A 21184-nucleotide genomic window follows, 5' to 3' on the forward strand; every position below is an offset into this window, starting at 1 on the left:
TTTCAGTTTTATAGATGAGCTTGATTAAAAGACAGCATAAAACTACATTTGACTTTCATAATGTCATGTTTCACGGGCATTTTATAAAACCAACATTTATGAAGTAAATAGGATCAATTTTGTTTTCATGTTGTCTTTTAAATGACTTCAGCTCTTGTTGACTTGTCGCCGTCATATTCTTCTTTTTATTTACACCATTATTGAGCAGTAAACTGTTGCATGCATCTATATTTTTTCTTTCTTTTTCTTCCATTTCTCCCCTCTATATCTACTCCTCTTGGGTTTCCTGCTGTAGCCTGGTTCTCCTCTCCCCTCTCCTCGTCTGCGCCTCATCTCCACCCCTACCAGCTTTGAGCATGTCTATCACATGACTGTCACCTCTGCTGACAACTTCCTGTCCCAGGACTCCTCCCCTCTCTCCTCCCACTCCCTGTCCCTCAGCTCCGCCCCTGGGACCCCTGCTTCCATCTGCTCTCTGGTAGGACCAGAGAGACACACATAGACTCACTCCATCTGTTTTCTGAAGAGAATGAGTTCATTCTCACATGCATTAGCTCACTTTCACTCTCAATCTGTGTGTTCAGACTATCTGCCTGTGTCACAGATTGATTATTCCCAGTTTACAAACTGTTTCTCTGCATGCCAAATCATCCCTCCATTTTAGTTTTTTTAGTTTTAAAGGTGCAGTAAGTGATTTCTGAGAAACACTTGTAGCCAATCAGCAGCAGGGGGCGTGTATACTCATAATGGGGGAGGAGAGACAGTGAGCAAGAGGGAGATTTGAAGAAAGACTGTAGAAAGAGATGGCTGAGAGACATTACAAAAGGGTTATGATCAGGTAAAAGGGAGGGGTGTGTTTGTTTGGGTTGATTTCAAAGATCAAATCAATAGTGTTTTTCAGACATCGCTTACTGCACCTTTAAGCATTAAAACCAGGGATGACCTCAAAGCTAACAGACACGGATTAAACGCCACAAATTCAAGTTTTAAATGAGAAAATATTGTGTATTCTGCTTGTTTTATGTCTTATTGAAAAACAAAGTGATAATTATTTAATTTCTCCTTGCTATATACTTTAAGATCATTTACAGTGACATTGGTGTATTTTTACCATAGCTTTTGTTAATTTATTTATTGTTTGTTTTCAGTAATAAGTAATGCAAGAGTTATTTTTTCTGTCCACTGTGTGTTTGGGATGTTCAGAATGTGCGCCCTCAGGAGAGCCGTGGTGTCCTGGGAGCATCCGTTAGTATCCCCTCCATCAGCAAGGTCAGGCCTGAACCGGGACGATCTATGAGCGCCAGCAGTGGTCTTGGCACACGTAAGTACTGAAATAATTGTTCATAGATGGAGATATATGGATAAGAATGAGTCAAAGTATTTCTGAAGAAAAATAGTGTAAGGAAAAATTGATCAATTATTAGAAAAATAGAAATTTGTTAAGAGAAAGAAGTAAAAAGTCAAACTAGTGCCTGTTTTATAGGAAATATCCCTAAAACTCATTTGGCAAATATTTTAAATAGTGAAAAGTGCAATCTACAAAATGATCAGAAATATTTAGCCATTGAAACTGTTTTTGTTTTTATTGTTAAGGGCAATCTGAATAGTTGAACTCATGTAGAACTGTCTTTAGAATTTTCGAACTGTATTTTGAATTTTCAGATTGGTTTTTGAAACTGCCTTTTGAACTTTCAAACTGTCGTATAAACTCAAACTGTATGAAACTGACTTGTGAACTGTCAAATTGTCTTTTGAAATTTCAAACCGTCTTATAAACTCTAAAACTGTCTATTTTGATTTTTTTAATTTAATTTTTTTAATTTTCCTTTTGAACTTTCAAATGGTCTTAAATTCCAGACGTTTTTTGAATGTTTGAGTTTTCAAACATTCTTTTTGAATTTTCAAATAATCTTCTGAACTTTAGATTTCTTTTTTTGAACTTGCGGATGCTCTTTTAAACAAAAACGAATAAAAAGTGTTAAAAAGCTACAAACATGGCGGATGTGCAGGACAGTTTAAGTAGAGAGGTTTAGATAAAGGGGTTTCAGTAATTATTGAGTAATAAAATACAAAGATACGTTTAGTCACTTAAATCATCATTATGCAGATGTTGTACACTAGCTCCGCCCACCAATGTCTGGTTGGGTCACCCCAGTTTTAAAAAAGACGCAGAAAACTTCAACGTCTTCAGTGGCACAGCAATAGTGAGTAAGGCTCCTTGCTTTTAACCTGGCTTTTAACGCGATCGACGCTGGTTCGAATCTGCCTTTTGCCGAGCTTGCATTTATTTTCAATAAAAATGAAAATAATGTTCTAAAAGTGGAAATAAACTGCAAACGAGTGTTTAATAATATTAAAAGTGTTTATTGGTTAGGGTTAATTGAAGGTGTAGGGAGGGTTTTTATTCTCCCAATAAGACAGCATACATTTAATAATTTTAATAAATATAATCATTTACACTCTGATATTATTGCAGGACGCAATTATGATGTAGTAGTATGTCCCAAAGCTTGCCTACACTTCTGCTACACACTCAAAAGTATGTCTTCACAAAAACAGTACATACTTTTAGGGCATAGTAGAAGTAGGTGAACTGGGACACAGCAAATGTCTTAAGGATCTGTTGATGACTGTGTCCCATATCCCAGGCTCCACCTCTCAAAATGGCAGTGCATTGAGACGGGACTTTTCAGTTGGCAACTACGGTTCCACCAAACGTCAGATGACATCACCCTCTGATGGCTCGCTCTCATCTGGAGGGGGCGTCGACTGCGGGGGTGACGCCCCTCTCTCCCAGTTTGACAGAGAGGTTAGTGCCAGAAACAATTGTCTGTAGCTACTTTTCCAGATGCCTTGGTTTCTAAAAGTATTTTCCTTATTAATTTTTAATTTAAAAAAAACATTTAAAAAATCCTAAACGTATTTGAACAGTCAGACTTAAAAGGTTTTTATTGCTAGAAATAAGGTTCCTTAAAATGAATTCAACTTTCTGCAACCCTGCTGCTGAGATAGTGTGGAAATATTTTGGTCCCTTCTGAATGACAAGGCATTTCAGTTGTAAAGGTGTATTTGCCCCTGTCTGTTGTGTTCTTTTTGTGAATGTGGATTTAACATGTTGACTTGACCTCCAGACTGATCAGAACAGGTAAAAGTTTCACTCCTCTTTGTGATGCTGATCACAGCTAAAACTCAATAGAGAGCACTAGAAGTGTGTTATACAATCCCTAAAACTAATACACAGGCATTCATTGCATTTCACATACCAAAATGTGTTTGGAGGATCTCAATCCTCTCTTTCTCACGCTATATGCATGTGTTGATTGTGTGAAGTGGCACCATATCCACAGATTGAGGTGTTGACCTGCTAACACTCCACCTACACAAACACAGTCTGAGCTTCGGCCCCACGTTTGACTTTGTGCACATCGACTCTATAATGACGTGTGGGTGCTGTGTGTGACTCTTTAGTGGCCAGGAGTGTCACCCACAGAGAAGACCCCTGATCTGAAAAGGGCTTTAAGGACCCTGCTTAGTAAGCTAAAGGTAACATACATGACCCTGCTCCCTCAGATCTGAACCCTGTAGCTCTGTCCTAGACCTGTGTATTTATCCCACCTCATATGGAGGAAATGGATTAGTTGAGCTTTCTCCACATTAAAAGCGTGTTTGATCTGTGTAGGTGGTGGAAGTGTACAGCGTTGGCTAGCATTAATGTGTTGCATAGTACCTTTTATCCATCCACTTTATATTATGAAGAAGAGGATTGCTGTCGTGGTTGTTCTAGCTAGTGATAACTCTTTAATCGGCTGATGTTTGTTTGGCTATTTTTAAATGATCACATCAGTCAATAAATGTGCCTGAATGAAAGATTAATAGATTTATGTCAGACCCAAAATTGACCAACAGCCGAGTAAATGGATAACAAATATTTTCAGATCTTTTTAGTGAATTTTGAGTAAATGTTGTGCAAAGTGTCTTGTTTTCAGCAAGTTCATGCAATTTGTTCTCTAATTCTAATTTTTAAATATTTATATAACAGTTACAGCATTTGTCCTAAAACATTAGAAATGGGTTAAAATGGTCTTAAAAGTACACTATATAATTCTTGGCCATCTAGCAGTTAAAAAACAAAACTGCATGCATTTTGTGGAAGAACATTGTTTTGGTTGTGCTTCGGCTCTGTGTGACTGTGCAGATTAATATGGTTCTTTCTCAGAACTAAAAAAAAGGAGAGAGAGAGAGATTATCCCACTGTGCATAAAACATTCACTATTGGGCTTAAGAGATATAACCAGTTTAGATGGAAATGATCTCAACCTGGCCTAAGACATTACTGTAGTTAAATCCATTAATAGACATGGTACTTCCTTGAAAATAAATTCCAGCACAGTGTTAAAACAACCATAACGAAATGACCCTTCACAATAGATAATGCTTTACAATGAACTCAAGCTACATGTGTCAGTTTATGTTCAATAAAATGCCTTACTCTCCTGTTGATTAATAAAAAGGCCATCTCCATGTCACATTTCAAATCCCTCAGTTCTCACCATCTCCGAAAAGCCAAGCCAATGGGGGCTTTCGTACCGGGTAGTTCTAGGATCTTAGTTCTAGGAACTAGCCACCAGGGTGGTTTCCCGAGAACTAATAGTTCCTCTAGGGCCTTTTCCTGGATGCATTCACACCGGAAGTAGGAACTATGAAGTGACGTAAAGTTGCACTTGTTGTTGTGACTTTTATTTTGATGGCGCGGCGGACCTTTCTTTTGACGGCGCTGAGAATACCAGAGCCTGAGCACACAGCGCTCACATTCTCCATCTTCGTTAGTTTACGATTTGTGAAACAGTCTGTCTAATATATTATTAGATAGAACTGTTATACAAAGAAAGAAGACAGTAAATTAAAAAGTATTAGTGTTTGCCCTGTGGTTGATGTCCAGTGTCACTAGCTGAAATACATAACCATGTTTCGCTTGGCTCCCTCAAAGTTGCGTTGGATTTTCTCCTTAACTCGAGAGGTCCAACTATCATTGTTTTCCATGTTCGTAGAGATTATATATAGGCTATAAATTGCATGTGTACACGTTTTTTTTTTTTTAAAATGGCGGGTACCGATGTTTTGCGTGCGTTCAGCCAATCAGCACACACTTAAATCACTGGCAGTTCCTATAGTGCTGGTTTAGACCTTACTCTGAAGTAGGAGCTAATTTAGTTCCCCCAAAAGGAGTTCCTAGAACTCGTTCCTAGTTCCTGCGGTGCGAACACGGCAAAATCCGGATACTTCTGCCAATAGTTCTAGGAACTATGAAAAGTTCCTCTGATGCAAAAGCCCCTAATGTTGATTCTTGTTTTATTACGAGCTCTGTCTTGTTCTCTTTTTGGCAGCAGACTCTCCTCTATTCGGCGTTAAAACGGGTGATTCCCCGGAGGTTCGAAATTTAGCTGTTCCATGTCAACCTTTCTCACTCGTTGTGTCAACTATCCTATGCCACTCCCACACCACACACTTGCCACAGTAGCCGGATCAATTTTTCACTGTTTACGGATATGAGGAGACATGCACAGGCGAGTCATTTATGTACACAATTTCCCGTAAAAACCATCCTGATAGGTCTAAAATATAAACAGTTGTAAGAGGCTTACCATAGTAATCAGGGTAAGACAAAAACACATTTTGGATAATTGTTGATGTATTGACTCATAATTTAAATGTTTTGAACAAAGAAAAAAAAAGTTATTTAGTGTACCTTTAAATCTATTTTAAAATGTAATTTATTGCTGTGATGCAAAGCTGAATTTTCAGCATCATTACTCTAGTCTTCAGTCACATGATCCTTCAGAAATATTTCTAATATGAAGATTTGGTGCTTAAGAAACATTTAATTCATTTATGATCAATTTAATGCATCCTTGCTGAAGAAAAAATGGTAATGTATTTTGGGCCAGATTTACTAAACAGGGCAAATTAGCGCAATTCTAAAAAAGCACCAATGGGAGTAAAAAGTTCTGCACATGATCTACTGACGACACGCAAAATAAAAAACACAGACGCAACCGGATCATTTCCATAATGACCAATGCAATCTACCAAGAGCAGTGTGAATAAGTGTCTGGTTTAAGACATGCTTTTTTTGGGTGGTAAATAATGGTGCAAATACCAGTAAATTGACGAGCGCAAACCTTAGTAAATCACCTTACATGATTCATTTAAATACTCTCCTCCCATAAATTTTGTGTCTGAAAGGGAAACTCCTACAAATGCATATGCAATAAGGTCAGCCACAAAAATAAACCTGTCCACGCCTTTTCAGAGCCAATTTTTCATTGCACGTCTTTAGTAAATCCAATAATTTAACTCCGAAAGAGGGTTTGCGCTGGCACAGGTTGTTAGTAAATCTGGCCCTTAGTCTGTTTATTCACCTTCTTGTTTGTGTCCTGCTTTTAGGATTCAGACTCGCCACGTCACTCCACGGCCTCCAACAGCTCCAACCTGAGCAGCCCACCAAGCCCTTCATCCCCACATAAGAGCAAGACTCAGTCTCTGGAGCGCGGCGAGCACCTCGGCTGGGAGACATGAGCTAAGCCTCTGCACATTTCTTTCTAAACATCCTCTTCTACAACAGAGAGTCACGCATTTAACCGAGACTCCTTATACGTTATTTTCCCAAACACACCGCTGGGGCCAGGTGTGTGTGTGTTTGCGTGTATTAGTGTGCATATGCATTACACATGATTGTTTTACACGCACATTACCGTGCACCTTACATCACTTTTGAGTGGACCCATCGCCACTGTTTCTGTTCCTCTGTTGAATGGGGGAACAGTCGACTGAGAGTAGCTCAACACTCACCGCCACAGGTGTGGAGGGGGTCGAAAAAGGCAAACACACAGCTTTAACGTAAATTTATCAGTGTTTGTTGACAACAGCATCAAGTGTGCCTCATTTAATGCAAGAAAAATATGCATTCGAAAGTCTTAATTGATCAGGGAGGGATGTTAATTTAACATATAACACTAACATGGAAAACTGTTCCTGGCATTCCAATCAGTGTGATAAAACGAGAACACTTCAATTGAGTTGAGTCCCAATAGATAGAGCGCCCCCCAGTTGTGGCACTACTGTATTACTCAGCTTCTACCCTCCAGTGCCATGCCGACCTAAACATTCAGAGGTCAGAGTTCAAGAATAGATTCTGAGTTCAATAATGTAAATAGAGTTTAAGTAGAGTATAATATATAATGAAATCATAACACTATTCTGTTGTTAAATAAGTGTGACTTGGCTTTGAGAGAGTCTTCTTTCCTTTTTATTTTTCGTGTCAATCATGCAGACTTTTTATGTAAATCTAAGCATTATTTTGTCAAGATATGCTAGTCTTTTGTAATTCCATAAATTCCATTGTTGAGATGAAAAGATTTGCAAGGGAACACTACAAAAAAGTATTGGGGCCTCATTCATGAAACACAAGGAGAACAATATATTTGTGTAAATCATTCATAAAGCCATTCATATGTATATTTTGTCCACTTGTTTGTTGTTAACATTAACAAGCCTGCAGTGAAATCATTCATGTAGACAGTCATGTGCACATTGTTGTATTGAATGGTAAAAACCATTCTTGTTTAAAGGTGAAATTGCTCATAAATTCTGCAACATTTCACGTTGAATTGAAAATATTTAACATTTAACAAACAACTGATATATGAATGTTTTCTAAGAACGATTTACACAAATTCAATCTGCTGTTATTTCATGAATGTTGTTTCATTGTGTGCAAGATCCAACGTTAAGAGAAATCAAGATATGTGTACATTGCTAAATACATGAACTCTCCAAACACATACAATCACACGTGATCATTAATAAGCTGTTGTGCTGAATGTAACAGATTCACTGCAGCCTTGTTTATGTTAGTCTTGCCTACATTTGTGCTTCACGAAGCAATAATGCTGTTTCCAAAGAGTTTTTATTCTTTAATTATTCATATTAATTATTCTTTTAGTATTTTGTTTTATTTTCAGTGTTTTTTTCCAACTCGCAAGAACCAAATTTTGCCTAAAGTGTACATGTGAATACATGTAATGTAAGCTATACCACTAGTTTCAGAGCATTTAATGTTTGTGTGACATGGAAAAACACTAAACTCATCAGGTGAAGCATTCAAAGGGCTTCAACGCTTTGCCTCTAACACTTCCTGCAGCTCATAATGACACAGCAGGGACTACAAGGACCAGCAGGAGATTAGGTCATTTGATATTGAAATGAATTCAGCAAGGACGTACAAAAAAGCTGCTGTTTTAAATGTGCAGGGCCAGACTATCAAACATCCCTGAACCTCAAAATACCTCAGATTAGAGAGCCAAGCCATTACGACTTAACAGAACCTCATCACTGCGACAATTTTAGCTGTCCCTCTGTCCAATTTCATGCACTAAATGGGCATGTATTATTCACACGCACTACTGCTCGCTTTTGCAAAGCATATTTATGTCAGATTTGCTAAAATGAGAAATGGATTTCAGCCATTCCTTTAAAACAAATTTTGCAGATGCAGAAGATTGTACATCTGTACGCTGTTCAGAATTCCCAAATATTCTAGGTTGTTCCTAGGAAAAGCTCACTTGAATATAAAAATGTATATCATTTACTCACCCACATGTTGTTCTAAACCTTTGATTAAATTTCTCCTGTGAAAGTGATGTTTAGGAGGAAATGTTCATGCGGTTCTTTTCCATGCAATGCAGGAATATATACATAGTATATGTATATATTTCTTCATACTTGCGTCAATGTCTGATGTTAAAATTGCTGACATTAAAAACACATTGCAGTTCACAGTTGCTGAATATAATGCTAAAAATATGATAAAAAGAGAAAATCATATGGGTTTGTAATGACAGCTTTTTAATTTTTGAGTGAGCTTTTAATGTTTGCTGAAATAAATGAGTGAACTCAGTATTGAAGCACACACAATACAGAAATAGTTAAGGTTTGTGCACATGTACCTGTGGTTTTATTAATTCTAGTATTGCCAGCATTTTCTATTTTCCATTATATGCAAGCACTATTGAAACCTTCACTGTGGACCAGTCCAACAAACTCGGCACATGTTTTTAAATCAAGCGCTCACTCTTGCAATCTTTGTGGTATTGCTCGGGACCTTAGTTATGCATTTGCTCTATTCCATGATCATGTTTATTTCTAAACAGAAACTAATATTCATAATACAGGTTGTAACGGGTTAGAAACAATTTGCCAGGGTTATGGTATTAACATGAACAGGAAACCTGTTTGAAATGATCTCAGGTATGTCAGAACCAATGATTATAATGTTTGCATGGAGGATCAAGATTGTAGAAATGACAGACATCCAAATCTATCGGTTGTTTGATATTTAGGACTGTTACTTAGCAATGAATAGATCAATATTAGAGCGGGAGGTGCCTTAGTTTTTTTTAGATCGGTGTGAACTGGTCAATGTAGGTAGAATGAACTAGAATGAGAGGAGACGACTGGAGATTTTTAAGACACATTCACACATTTGCATGCATTTCACGTGAGGATCTTGTTTGCCTTGTTAGTGAATTGCTACTTCATATCATATCGTTGTTTCTTCTTCTTGATTTTGATTTTTGTAAGACTATGTACAGATTTGCATGTCATAGGTGTAATCACTTGTTTTAAGAACTGTACGGCTGGATTTTTTTTTTTTTGTTGGTTTTATTTTTATTGTATTTTATTGACCTGTGTGGCGTGAATGGTTGGGATGTGAAAATGAATTACCCCATACTGCAATGTAGACCTTTTTCTTTTTCTTTTTTTTTGCACAAATGTATTTAAAGTGGAATACTGTTGTTTGGACACCACTTTTCACATGGAAAGCTCATTATCTGACTATTTCAATAAAATGGGGAACTACAAAACACGCCCTGTTTTTTTTTTTTACAAAAGCTTTATTTGAAATCTTGAATGATGCTATGACTGGATTTAATGTCTCTACACATTCAACAGATAGCCACAGATAAAGTGCTGTATTGTTCCTCATTAGTAGACAGAAGAATCAAGCATGAAGATCAAGTGTAATTGGGAAACCGAAGGCAAAGCTACAGCATATAGTAATAGCGATCAGAAAAAAAAAAACAGCTTTTACAAAGCTCAGGTCCAAAGTCACATGTTTAGGCACTGAGTACCACTGTAATCTCATCCAACACGTAAACAAAAACACTCAGAACTTCACTTTTAAAGCGTGTCGTGAAACAGCGCATGAACGCCTACAAATTCAACAGCACATTTTTATAAAACACATTGTGTGCATTTCAAATGGCCTTTGCATGAGCTCTGGACAGAGTATAGCGCATGTGGAAATGGCCTGCTGAAATATTCATGAAGCAACATCAGAAAGAAGCACCATTTACAAAGCTTAAGACTCTTGTACACATAGTTGGAAAAACAGATTTATAATGAAACGCCGTTTTCAACCCATTTTAATTCTGTAATGTGGCAAGTGAAACAATATCAAGTGTAATAAGGAAATGCAGGTTCAGGCGATCCAATGTAATGAGGTAGGCAGCCATCAAGTAGCTGGACAAAGCACAAACAGGTGTTGGTGAGGATTCTGGTACATTGTTTCTCCATGCGATCAGTCCGCCTTCTCAACCAAACTAACGCGAGAAACAAAATACAGCTTGCCAGAGGCACAAAACCACTGATACTCCCTCTCTTTGAACCGTCAAGGGTCTGAAACCTGATATCTAATGGGACAGTCATCAGTCTTCAAGCATCGATGATCCATTAACTCTTTAAACAGGGTTGTGCGATGGATGTAATGGGAAAAATCTCCCCTCAGACAGCTGCGGCCAGTCCTGCTTCATCCTGACACTGCAGAACATGCAGTAAACTTCATCCAACAGAACTTCACAGTATCAAAGAAAACATATCTTGTTACTCAGGTGCACCGCTAATGGGCCAGATCCTGAGGACAGCTCTGTCAACATGCATGCATCAAGTTTCTGATTTCCCTGCTGCTGCCAAAGCACATGTCTGTCCGTTAACGGCTTCCCAGGCTCCTACAGGACAGGGACTCTCCCGTGCCAAAAGATACGGCTCTCGTTTCAGATGGAGGCTCTGAGCTGAGGATAAGTCTCTGGGTTACGCACTTGCCCCGTCTTCCTCCACCACGCGGTTCATACTGGATCCGTGTGTTATGCTAGTGGCCGGTGCGTTGCTCAGGTCACGCGCGCTGCTGTGTCTGGATTGGCTGTCGAGGCGATGAAGGCTTCCGTGATGGGACAGCTGCTCGTTGAGTCGTGGCATGCTCCCATATACCGGGCGTTCCTCCATGCCTCTGTGGCTGGAGGGGGTAATCCTGTGATCAGAGGGAAAATCGGCAGGTTATTTAAGTTCAGGCTTCTTTAAACGCATAGCTCAACATGTATGCACATGCGAAACTATATGACGCTCTTGGAGGAAGCTCAACTGATACACTTGCATTAGACCAGAGGGGTCAAGAACTGCAAGGGAGTGATAGGAGGTCCATGGAAAGGTTCAGATAAAATAGAAAAAACAAACAAAAGCCTGAACCAGCTAATCAAGTTCTTACTAGGCATACTAGAAACTTCCAAGCAGGTGTGTTGAGGCAAGTTGGAGCTAAACTCTGTGGGACAGTGGCCCTCCAGGACTGAGTTTAGACACCCCTACCATAGTATATCACCCTAGATTGGTGTACTGCATGTATGCGGACAAAGTTAGACATACTTTTTATAAAGAGCTGGGTGATTTTTTTATATATATATATATATATATATATATAAGATAGATTTGCTATGGAATAAAAATCAGGCAGTTGAGATTTGCTATATGGTGTATGTCACTTTACATATATGTAGTGCATGAATGCAAATAAAGTTGGACATATATATCCAACTTTATATAAAGAGCAGGGTCATAATATAGTTACATTTTGCAACAATATAAACAATCAAGCAGTTGATATTTGCTGTATAGCATACACCGATCAGGCATAACATTATGACCACCTTCCTAATATTGTGTTGGTCCCCCTTTTGCTGCCAAAACTGCCCTGACCTGTTGAGGCATGGACTCCACTAGACCCTGAAGGTGTGCTGTGGTATCTGGCACCAAGATGTTAGCAGCAGATCCTTTAAGTCCTGTAAGTTGTGAGGTGGGGCCTCCATGGATCGGACTTGTTTGTTCAGCACATCCTACAGATGCTCGATTGGACTGAGATCTGGGGAATTTGGAGGCCAAGTCAACACCTCAAACCATGTTTTGTGCTCCTCAAACCATACCTAAACCATTTTTGCTTTGTGGCAGGACATATTATCCTGCTGAAAGAGGCCACAGCCACCAGGGAATACCGTTTCCATGAAAGGGTGTACATGGTCTGCAACAATGCTTAGGTAGGTGGTACGTGTCAAAGTTACATCCACATGGATGGCACGACCCAAGGTTTCCCAGCAGAACATTGCCCAAAGCATCACACTGCCTCCGCCAGCTTGCCTTCTTCCCATAGTGCATCCTGGTGCCATGTGTTCCTCAGGTAAGCGAAGCACACGCAACCAGCCATCCACGTGATGTAAAAGAAAACGTGATTCATCAGACCAGGCCACCTTCTTTCATTGCTCTGTGGTCCAGTTCTGATGCTCATGTGCCCACTGTTGGCGCTTTCGGCAGTGGACAGGGGTCAGCACGGGCACCGAGACTGGTCTGCGGCTATACAGCCCCATACGCAACAAACTGTGATGCACTGTGTATTCTGACACCTTTCCATCAGAACCAGCATTAACTTCTTGAGCAATTTGAGCTACAGTAGCTCGTCTGTTGGATCAGACCACACAGGCCAGCCTTCACTCCCCACGTGCATCAATGAGCCTTGGCCGCCCATGACCCTGTCGCTGGTTCACCACTGCTCCTTCCTTGGACCACTTTTGATAGATACTCACCACTGCAGACCGGGAACACCCCACAAGAGTTGCAGTTTTGGAGATGCTCTGACCCAGTCGTCTAGCCATCACAATTTGGCCCTTGTCAAACTTACTCAAATCCTTACGCTTGCCCATTTTTCCTGCTTCCAACACATCAACTTCGAGGACAAAATGTTCACTTGCTGCCTAATATATCCCACCCACTAACAGGTGCCGTGATGAAGAGATAATCAGTGTTATTCACTTCACCTGTCAGTGCTCATAATGTTATGCCTGAACTCTTTACATGAGTGTACTGTATTTATACATAGCATAAGTGGATCATCATACTTGTTGAGATGCTGTTGAACTCACCTGTCATCTCTGGAGCGGTGCAGGCTGCCATGGTAGCTGCTCATCTTGCTGTGGACGCTGCTGGCTTTGCTCCGCACGTCGTCCAGCATGGCCAGGTGTGTGGAGGAGGCGTGGGTGGACGTGCCCTGTGTGGAGGTACCGCGGGACTTGCGGATGATGGGTGTGTTGGGGTCACGCAGCAGAGACTGAGCAAAGTCGGGCTCCTGCAGAACCTGCCGGCTTTCATTCACTGCGCCGCTGCTGGATACAGAGGAGAAACAAATGGTCTTATTTGTTTGGTTGTTTAATGCTATTTTCCTGGCAACAACAAAGTAAAATCAGTTAAAATAAAGGCAAATAAAAAAAATTAAAAAAATGAAATCGAGATAAAGGACAGACAAGCAGAATAAATTATTGACATAAAGAAAGATTAAATGTATATTTAACGTTTTTTTTTCAACATTAAAATAACTAAAACGTTACACAGTTATGAAACAATATTTAATTTTTCATAACTTTATAAACTAGTAATATAAATGTAATAATATACATTGCAGTTAATATTTATATCAATTATATATTACGTATTACAAGAAAAACAAAAAACCTTAATGTGTCAATTTAATGGAAAATTATTACTATCCAAATAATATTTCACACGTATATTTATATACATTTTTCACATCATTAATGCCTCTTTATTCATGAAAATATTTTCCTCCGGTTTCACAGACAAGGCTTAAGCCTAGACTAAAATGCATGTTTGATCTGTTTTAACTGAAAGTAACTTGTACTGACATATCTTAAAATATGTCACTGCCATTGTTTTGTCTCAAGATGCACACCAGTAAAGTTTTTCTCTAAGGCACGTTTATAAAAGCTACTTAAACTCCCTAATTGCACTAAGGCCTAATCCTGGATTATTCTAAGCCCTTTCTGTGAAACCAGGCCTTTATATTTTAGAAATGGGGAATCTGTTGCATGAAAACCCCTGTTTTAGAGAGCTTTCTGAATAAAACTACTGATGACATTAAAAGCATTACAGTTTAATACAATGTTTATTGTTCTTTGTCCATCAGCACCATCTTGTATACCACTAGATCATGTCTAGTGTAGCCTGAGTCTTTTCTCCTGTAAACTAAAGCCCGAATGAGGAAGGTAACTCACTCTTTACGCCTACGCCCGTGGAAGAAGCTGGCCCACTCAAAACAGGTCTTCTTACTGCCCACCCAGAACACTGACGGGATCCCAACAACCAGCACCATCAGGTACTTCATCAAAAACAGGACGAGGTCAGGCCTGCTGGTTTGCTCCACCTACACACAGAGATGTTCAGACATTAGGTCGTCTCTGAATGGCCTCCCTCAGGCTCTCTGACACATTCACTGCACTCTTCACTTTACCAGAACACTCAGCACATTTCTTTACTTGTGTGTTTATTCACTATTACACTATTAGTGATATTTACTAGTACAGTTTAAGTTGATATTTTGAATTAGATTTTATTTTTACATTTTCTGTTTTCAGAACGTTTAGTAATTTTGTTGTTTTTGTCATTTTTAGTTAGTTTTATCATTTTTATGTCAGTTTTAGTTATTTACGGATAAATGCAGTTGTCATATATCATCTAACCGCTTCATCTTCACTCTCAAACTTTGCAGTGTGCACACGGACATGCTTTCTTCCTGTACCAGTGTGTTTAAAAGTGCACAAGCTGAAGTGTGTATCCATTCACTTCTTCAGGCTGCACAGCTTGCTGCTCACGGACAATCCTGCTTTATCTTGTGAGCACAAGCCATAAACAATGGCCTCTTCTCTTCTTCCTCTGTCAGGGGCTCATGGTCAAAGCGCCTGGATGCTGCATTCATGCATACAGTATGTCACATCACAACACATACACAGCACCAATGTTGTCAGTTATAATCATCAAAATTAAAAGAAATAAACATTTGAAATATATCAGTCTGTGTGTAATGAATGAATATAATATACAAGTTTCACTTTTTGAATGGAATTAGTGAAATAAATCAACTTTTTGATGATATTCTAATTATATGACCAGTACCTGTATTCATAGAAAAATACTAACGTATACTGCCTTCAAGATATATTTAAAAGAAAGAAAGGATAAAACGTCTGTCAAGTGCATTAAAGGGTTAGTTCACCCACAAATGAGAATTCTCAGTCATTAATTACTCACCCTCATGCAGTTCCAAACCCATTCGACTTTTGTTCTCTGTAATTTTTATTCGACTTTCACGTGCGTGTTGTGTTGACGTAAGAGCAGACGTTGTTGCGCGAACTCGCATTGGAGATTAATATTTTCTAAATAAAGTGGTAAATTATGTTTTTTTTGGGGCAAACAAAGCACTCACGTTGCTTTATTAAATTGAGGTTAAACCACTGGAGTCACATGAATTACTTTAATGATATCCTTTCTTTCCGGGGCTTGAAAGTGGTAGTTGTGTAGGCTGTCAATGGAGGGACAGAAAGCTCTCAGATTTCATTTAAAAGATCTTCATTTGTGTTCCAAAGATGAATGAACGTCTTACAGGTTTGGAATGACATGAGGGTGAGTAATTAATGACAGAATTTTCATTTTTGGGTGAACCCTTTAATAGGAGGAAAGCTCAAAACATTTACTTTGAGTGTGGACTTTCATGGCAAGAACTGTAGATGCATCTATTATTCAAAGTAAATTTGTTATAATTAAGCTGTAATTATGAATTCTAAATGTGAAGAATAAATTCTGAATCTGAATAGTTTGCATGTACTGTTTAATAATGAAGAATATTCATATTTTCCAAGAAATATGGATAGCATTTAACTTCTTTTTAGTCAAGACTATCTAAGGGGTTTGCATTTACATTTCCGCTTTTATCCAAAGCAACCTTCATTCAAGATATATGTTTTATCAGTTCATGCACTCAAATCAAATCATGGGAATCAAACCCATGACACTGGCGTTGTTAGCGCCATGATAAAAGTACTGTTTTGAAGGGGTTTGCAATAAATATATATATATATATATATAATGTGTGTGTGTGTAAAACCGCAAAAGAAAGAAATATTAAATGCTCACATGGTCCCCTCCCTGTGAAATCTGTCTTAAATCGCTGAAATGATGAAATATATTAATGACACTCCTAATAAGCGAATAACACGTGTCATCAGATTCAGTGTGTTACTGCACTTCTTTAGACCTCACATACTGAGATAGAGGGTGTCTCTCATGTAGAGCCAATCAAAGCCCTGCTCAGCCCCTGAGCTTTTGTGAGTCAGTCTCTGTGGTCTTTGTTGGAATGGCTGAGGTAATGACAGGCCTGACCACCTTTAATCACAGCGGAGAGGGGGTCTGTCCTTCGTTATGAGAAGCAGCATCACACAGCTCTCCCCTCAGCATTGTTCTCCACAGCGCTACAGGGCTGAGCACAATACAGGCAGCACAGCGTGACTTAACAAGCCCAATGATGAAAGACACCAAGAGAAGCAAGAAAAAAAAAGAAAGATGTATAGTATCTGAAAAGTAATCCTGCAAAAATATATCTACACAAGGCTAGGCAACAGACAGTTTATCAAAGACATAAATTAGGGATGCACCGATACCATTTTTAAGGACCGAGTTACAAGTACTGATATTTTTTTTCTGGTACTCGCCGATACCGATGCCTATACATTTATTAATTTCTCTTTTTTAATTTTTTTTTTTTTGGTGATGCAGTTTTCCAAGTACAGTGATACTAATTAATGTAGAACAGCTTCTTTATTATTACTCTAATGAAAAAAGTAATACATTTTTATGTGCTTGTCACAAACTTAAAGAACAAAAATTTCACCTTCAAAGGGCATAATTACCAATATATATATATTTGTTGTTATATAAAAAAACAATACAACAAATACTATAGAGATACAAATTAAATAAACTTGTTTTTCAGATACAGTAGGTTTATATACCATGTATACATTCATTTTTTTTTTTATCTTTTGTTGTTTTATTAACATTAATGATAAATATTTAATTAGGCTACGGTCCCTTTAAGACCGAATCCATGGATACTAACACATATCCTGTTTTCACCCAGATGTTTACGTCCACTTAAGCCATAGCCGACTGTATTTACGTGAGATACTCCACACAATGGACATTTTGACAAGTATGTGTGCATTTGACCATTCAGGCGCAAGGAGAACTGATAGCGCACTGTCTGAGAGAACTGGGATTGTGCGCAAGAGAGAGAGCGCGCTTCTGGTCTGTGTCATTCAGTGTGATTCCGCCCATCCCGCCTTCACTAATCGATAACGAATTGTGATTGAAAGCATGCAGTTCGCAATGTGTGGGTTGTCATCATTAATTTTGAAGTATTTCCACAACCCTGAGGCTGACATTGTTTCTGCTGCTGCCGTCGGTGTCTCTGCGCACGGAAAATTCTGTCAGTTACGTCACGTGAGGTATCGGTCTTTGGTATCGGGGGCATTTTTACGAGTACAAGTACATGAGCTTGGTATCGGGCCCAATACCGATACTGGTATCTGAATCGGTGCATCCCTAACATAAATTAAATCAATTTTTTTTACTGCCGATATAAAAATAAGACAACATTGTTAACAATAAAATAAAAAAAAAAGTAAAAAAAATAATAAAAAAAACTCTTCAAAAATGATCATGAAAATCCCCATGTGGCATTTTCCATGCTTTTAATAATTTAGTAAAAATATATGTTGATAAATGTTGATGTTTATTATTGTCACGAATATGGCTCCTTCGGCCCCTCCTCCGGACCACCGGAGGGAGCCATCACCGGAATACTGATCAGTTCTCATTCGGACTACGTTTCCCATGGGCCCTCACTCCTGGGACTGATTGCACACACACCTGCACCGCATCACACTCACACTATATAAGACACACTCACACACACACACATCGCGAAGTCTTGATTTGCCGAGGTGATCATTTCTGAGCGTGTTTCTGTGGACTGTTTATCTGTTACCGATTGGACTGTTTATTCCCTGCGACCCTTTGCTGCCTACCCTGATCTTTGCCTGTTTCCTGGACTGTGATTGTTTGCTGCCTGCCCTGATCCTTGCCTGTACCCTGACTCTGTTTGTCTGCCGCCTGCCCCGACCATTGCCTGTTACTGTTTATGCCTCTGCCTTTGCCCTGTCTACTCTGTAAGTACTTTTAATAAACTAGCTGCAAATGGATCCACATTCTGTCGACCCATCATTACAGAAGACTTCGCCAATCAGCGATCCAGCAGCCCTCATGCAGATTTCGTCAGAACTAACTGCCCAGGCCAACCAGCTAGCGGTGCATCAACATCAGCTTAACCGCTTAACTTCTCTTACCGAAGAACTGGTGAAAACGCTCCAAGGCCTCCGATTTAGCCCTGCTGAAATCGCCACACCGCCGCCCGTTGTTCCCGCCAATCCAGGCTTCGCGGCCTCCCCTGCGGTCAACCCTCGCCTAGCGCTCCCAGAAAAGTTCGACGGCAGTCCCGCCAGATGTAAGGGGTTCCTTCTCCAATGCTCCCTGTTCATCAACCAACAACCGTCTCTGTATCCCACCGAATCCAGTCGGATATCGTTTGTGTGTTCCCTGCTCACTGGCAAAGCACTGGATTGGGCCACCGCGGTGTGGAGAGATGACAGTCCTGCGTTCCCCACCTTCCAGGACTTCTTGCGAAGCTTTAAAGAGGTCTTCGAACATCCCGAAGGAGGCAAGAGCGTCGGCGATCAGCTATTGTCTCTCAGCCAAGGTAAACAAACAGCAGCTGAGTACGCGCTCAACTTTCGCACTCTCGCCGCTCAGACGAACTGGGTTGAGGACACATTAAAACTGCTTTTCCGAAGGGGTCTATCACTGGAATTACAAGCCGAACTCGCGTGCCGGGATGAGGGAAGCTCGCTCAACGCTTTCATCGAACTGGCCATTCACATTGACAATCTGCTACGCACCCGACGACCCGTTCGGCTATCCGCCTCAGCCGGACCCGCTTTGGAACCCATGCAACTCGGCTACACTCCGCTACTTCCCGAAGAGAGAGAAAGGAGACGACAACTACATCTGTGTCTCTACTGCGGCCAGGCCGGCCATATCAAGATTAACTGCCCCGTACGACCTCAGTCTTCCAATCCCAAAGCGGTGAGTTCTGCACCACACTCCAACTGCTTTAAAATTCCCATTCAGATTACCGTAAATGGCCAACGTCTATCCACTCACGCCTTGCTGGATTCTGGAGCCGCCGGGAACTTCATGTCTGATGCTTTCATCAAAAGTCATAACATCTCACTAACAGACTGTAATTCCCTGTTGACAGTGGAGGCGCTAGATGGGAAGCCCATCGGCGGAGGCAAAGTGATCCATATCACAGACGAACTCGCTTTACCAAGTTGGACCTTCGCTGTGCGTACAACCTGATTCGCATCCGAGAAGGGGACGAATGGAAGACAGCTTTTTCCACCACCACTGGTCACTACGAGACCCTCGTCATGCCGTTCGGGCTAGCCAACAGTCCCTCTGTCTTCCAGTCCTTTATTAACGACGTCTTCCGTGACATGCTTAATCGCTGGGTCATAGTCTACATAGATGACATCCTCATCTACTCCAACTCTCTCAAGGAACATGTTCAGCACGTACGGGCGGTACTCCAAAGACTGATACAACACAAACTTTATGCAAAAGCAGAGAAATGCGAATTTCACCAAACCTCCACAACCTTTCTGGGTTACATTATCAGCCGTGAGGGCGTGGCCATGGATGACAGTAAGGTGAGGGCGGTACAGGACTGGCCACAACCTCGCACACTGAAGGAGTTACAACGGTTCCTGGGGTTTGCCAACTTCTACAGGCGATTCATTCGGAACTTCAGCGGTGTTGCAGCCCCGTTAACGTCCATGACCAAGCGGCAGTCCTCACGTCTCATCTGGTCCTCTGAGGCAATACAGGCTTTCCAAGAGCTAAAGGAGCGTTTCACGTCAGCACCCATTCTCCGTCACCCAGACCCTGAACTTCCCTTCATTGTAGAAGTGGACGCCTCCAGCACGGGCATAGGGGCCGTCCTTTCTCAGCGCCAAGGTAACCCAGAGAAGATGTACCCGTGTGCTTTTTATTCCCGGAAAATGTCGGCGGCTGAACGTAATTACGATGTGGGCAATCGGGAATTACTGGCTATGAAGGCAGCACTGGAGGAGTGGCGTCACTGGCTGGAGGGAGCAAAACATCCGTTCACCATTCTCACAGACCATAAAAACCTGGAATACCTGCGTTCCGCCAAGCGTCTAAATCCACGGCAAGCTAGGTGGGCCTTGTTCTTCACGCGCTTCCAGTTCTCTGTAACTTATAGACCAGGCTCTAAGAACACCAAGGCAGACGCGCTGTCACGGCAGCATGAGGAGGTGGAACGGACAGAAATCGCAGAGAACATAATCCCTGACACCTTACTGCTGGCTCCAGTTCAATGGGACATTATCACAGAGATCACACATGCCAACGAACAGACCACTCCTCCTCCAACATGCCCGCCGGACCGCACCTACGTCCCAGCACAGCTTCGGGACAGACTACTTCATCACGTGCACGACTTTCCAAGCTCTGGTCATCCGGGTGTTACAGCCACTCTCCATCTGCTACAAAATCAGTTCTGGTGGGACTCCATGTTATCCGACACTACCCGCTTCATCACTAACTGTACACCCTGTCAAACCACCAAGGCTTCACACCAAGCGCCAGCTGGACTGTTACAACCATTACCCATTCCTCAACGTCCCTGGTCTCACATAGCCATTGATTTTGTCACGGATCTCCCAGAATCCCAGGGCCACACCACCATACTCACAGTCATCGACCGTTTCTCAAAAGCATGCAGACTCATACCACTGGCCAAGCTACCCACAGCATTCGA

At 40.7% G+C, this 21184-nt stretch overlaps 2 protein-coding genes across 21 annotated transcripts in view; one reads left to right on the plus strand and one right to left on the minus strand.

Moving 5' to 3' along the window:
- The window catches only part of cdc42bpaa (CDC42 binding protein kinase alpha (DMPK-like) a), a 70987-nt gene extending 61061 nt beyond the window's left edge, over positions 1 to 9926 (plus strand). For 12 of the 20 annotated variants that reach the window (XM_051868787.1, XM_051868790.1, XM_051868799.1 and 9 more), the window contains 5 exons: positions 296 to 478; positions 1204 to 1321; positions 2649 to 2809; positions 3469 to 3543; positions 6445 to 9926. In XM_051868787.1, the coding sequence (XP_051724747.1) occupies positions 296 to 478; positions 1204 to 1321; positions 2649 to 2809; positions 3469 to 3543; positions 6445 to 6576 (669 nt within the window). In that variant the 3' untranslated portion in view covers positions 6577 to 9926. The remainder of the gene's footprint in view (positions 1 to 295; positions 479 to 1203; positions 1322 to 2648; positions 2810 to 3468; positions 3544 to 6444) is intronic. The other 8 variants (XM_051868801.1, XM_051868802.1, XM_051868806.1 and 5 more) reach the window with 3 other exon arrangements.
- A 6-nt stretch (positions 9927 to 9932) lies between these two features.
- fzd3b (frizzled class receptor 3b) overlaps positions 9933 to 21184 on the minus strand; it is a 35984-nt gene continuing 24732 nt past the window's right edge. The window contains exons 5-7 of the mRNA XM_051868828.1: positions 14445 to 14593; positions 13299 to 13538; positions 9933 to 11365 (exon numbers count right to left, since the gene is read on the minus strand). Coding sequence (XP_051724788.1) covers positions 11149 to 11365; positions 13299 to 13538; positions 14445 to 14593 — 606 coding nt within the window. The 3' untranslated portion in view covers positions 9933 to 11148. The remainder of the gene's footprint in view (positions 11366 to 13298; positions 13539 to 14444; positions 14594 to 21184) is intronic.

The sequence above is a fragment of the Ctenopharyngodon idella genome, chromosome 17, assembly GCF_019924925.1.
Source record: "Ctenopharyngodon idella isolate HZGC_01 chromosome 17, HZGC01, whole genome shotgun sequence".
NCBI lineage: Eukaryota > Metazoa > Chordata > Actinopteri > Cypriniformes > Xenocyprididae > Ctenopharyngodon > Ctenopharyngodon idella.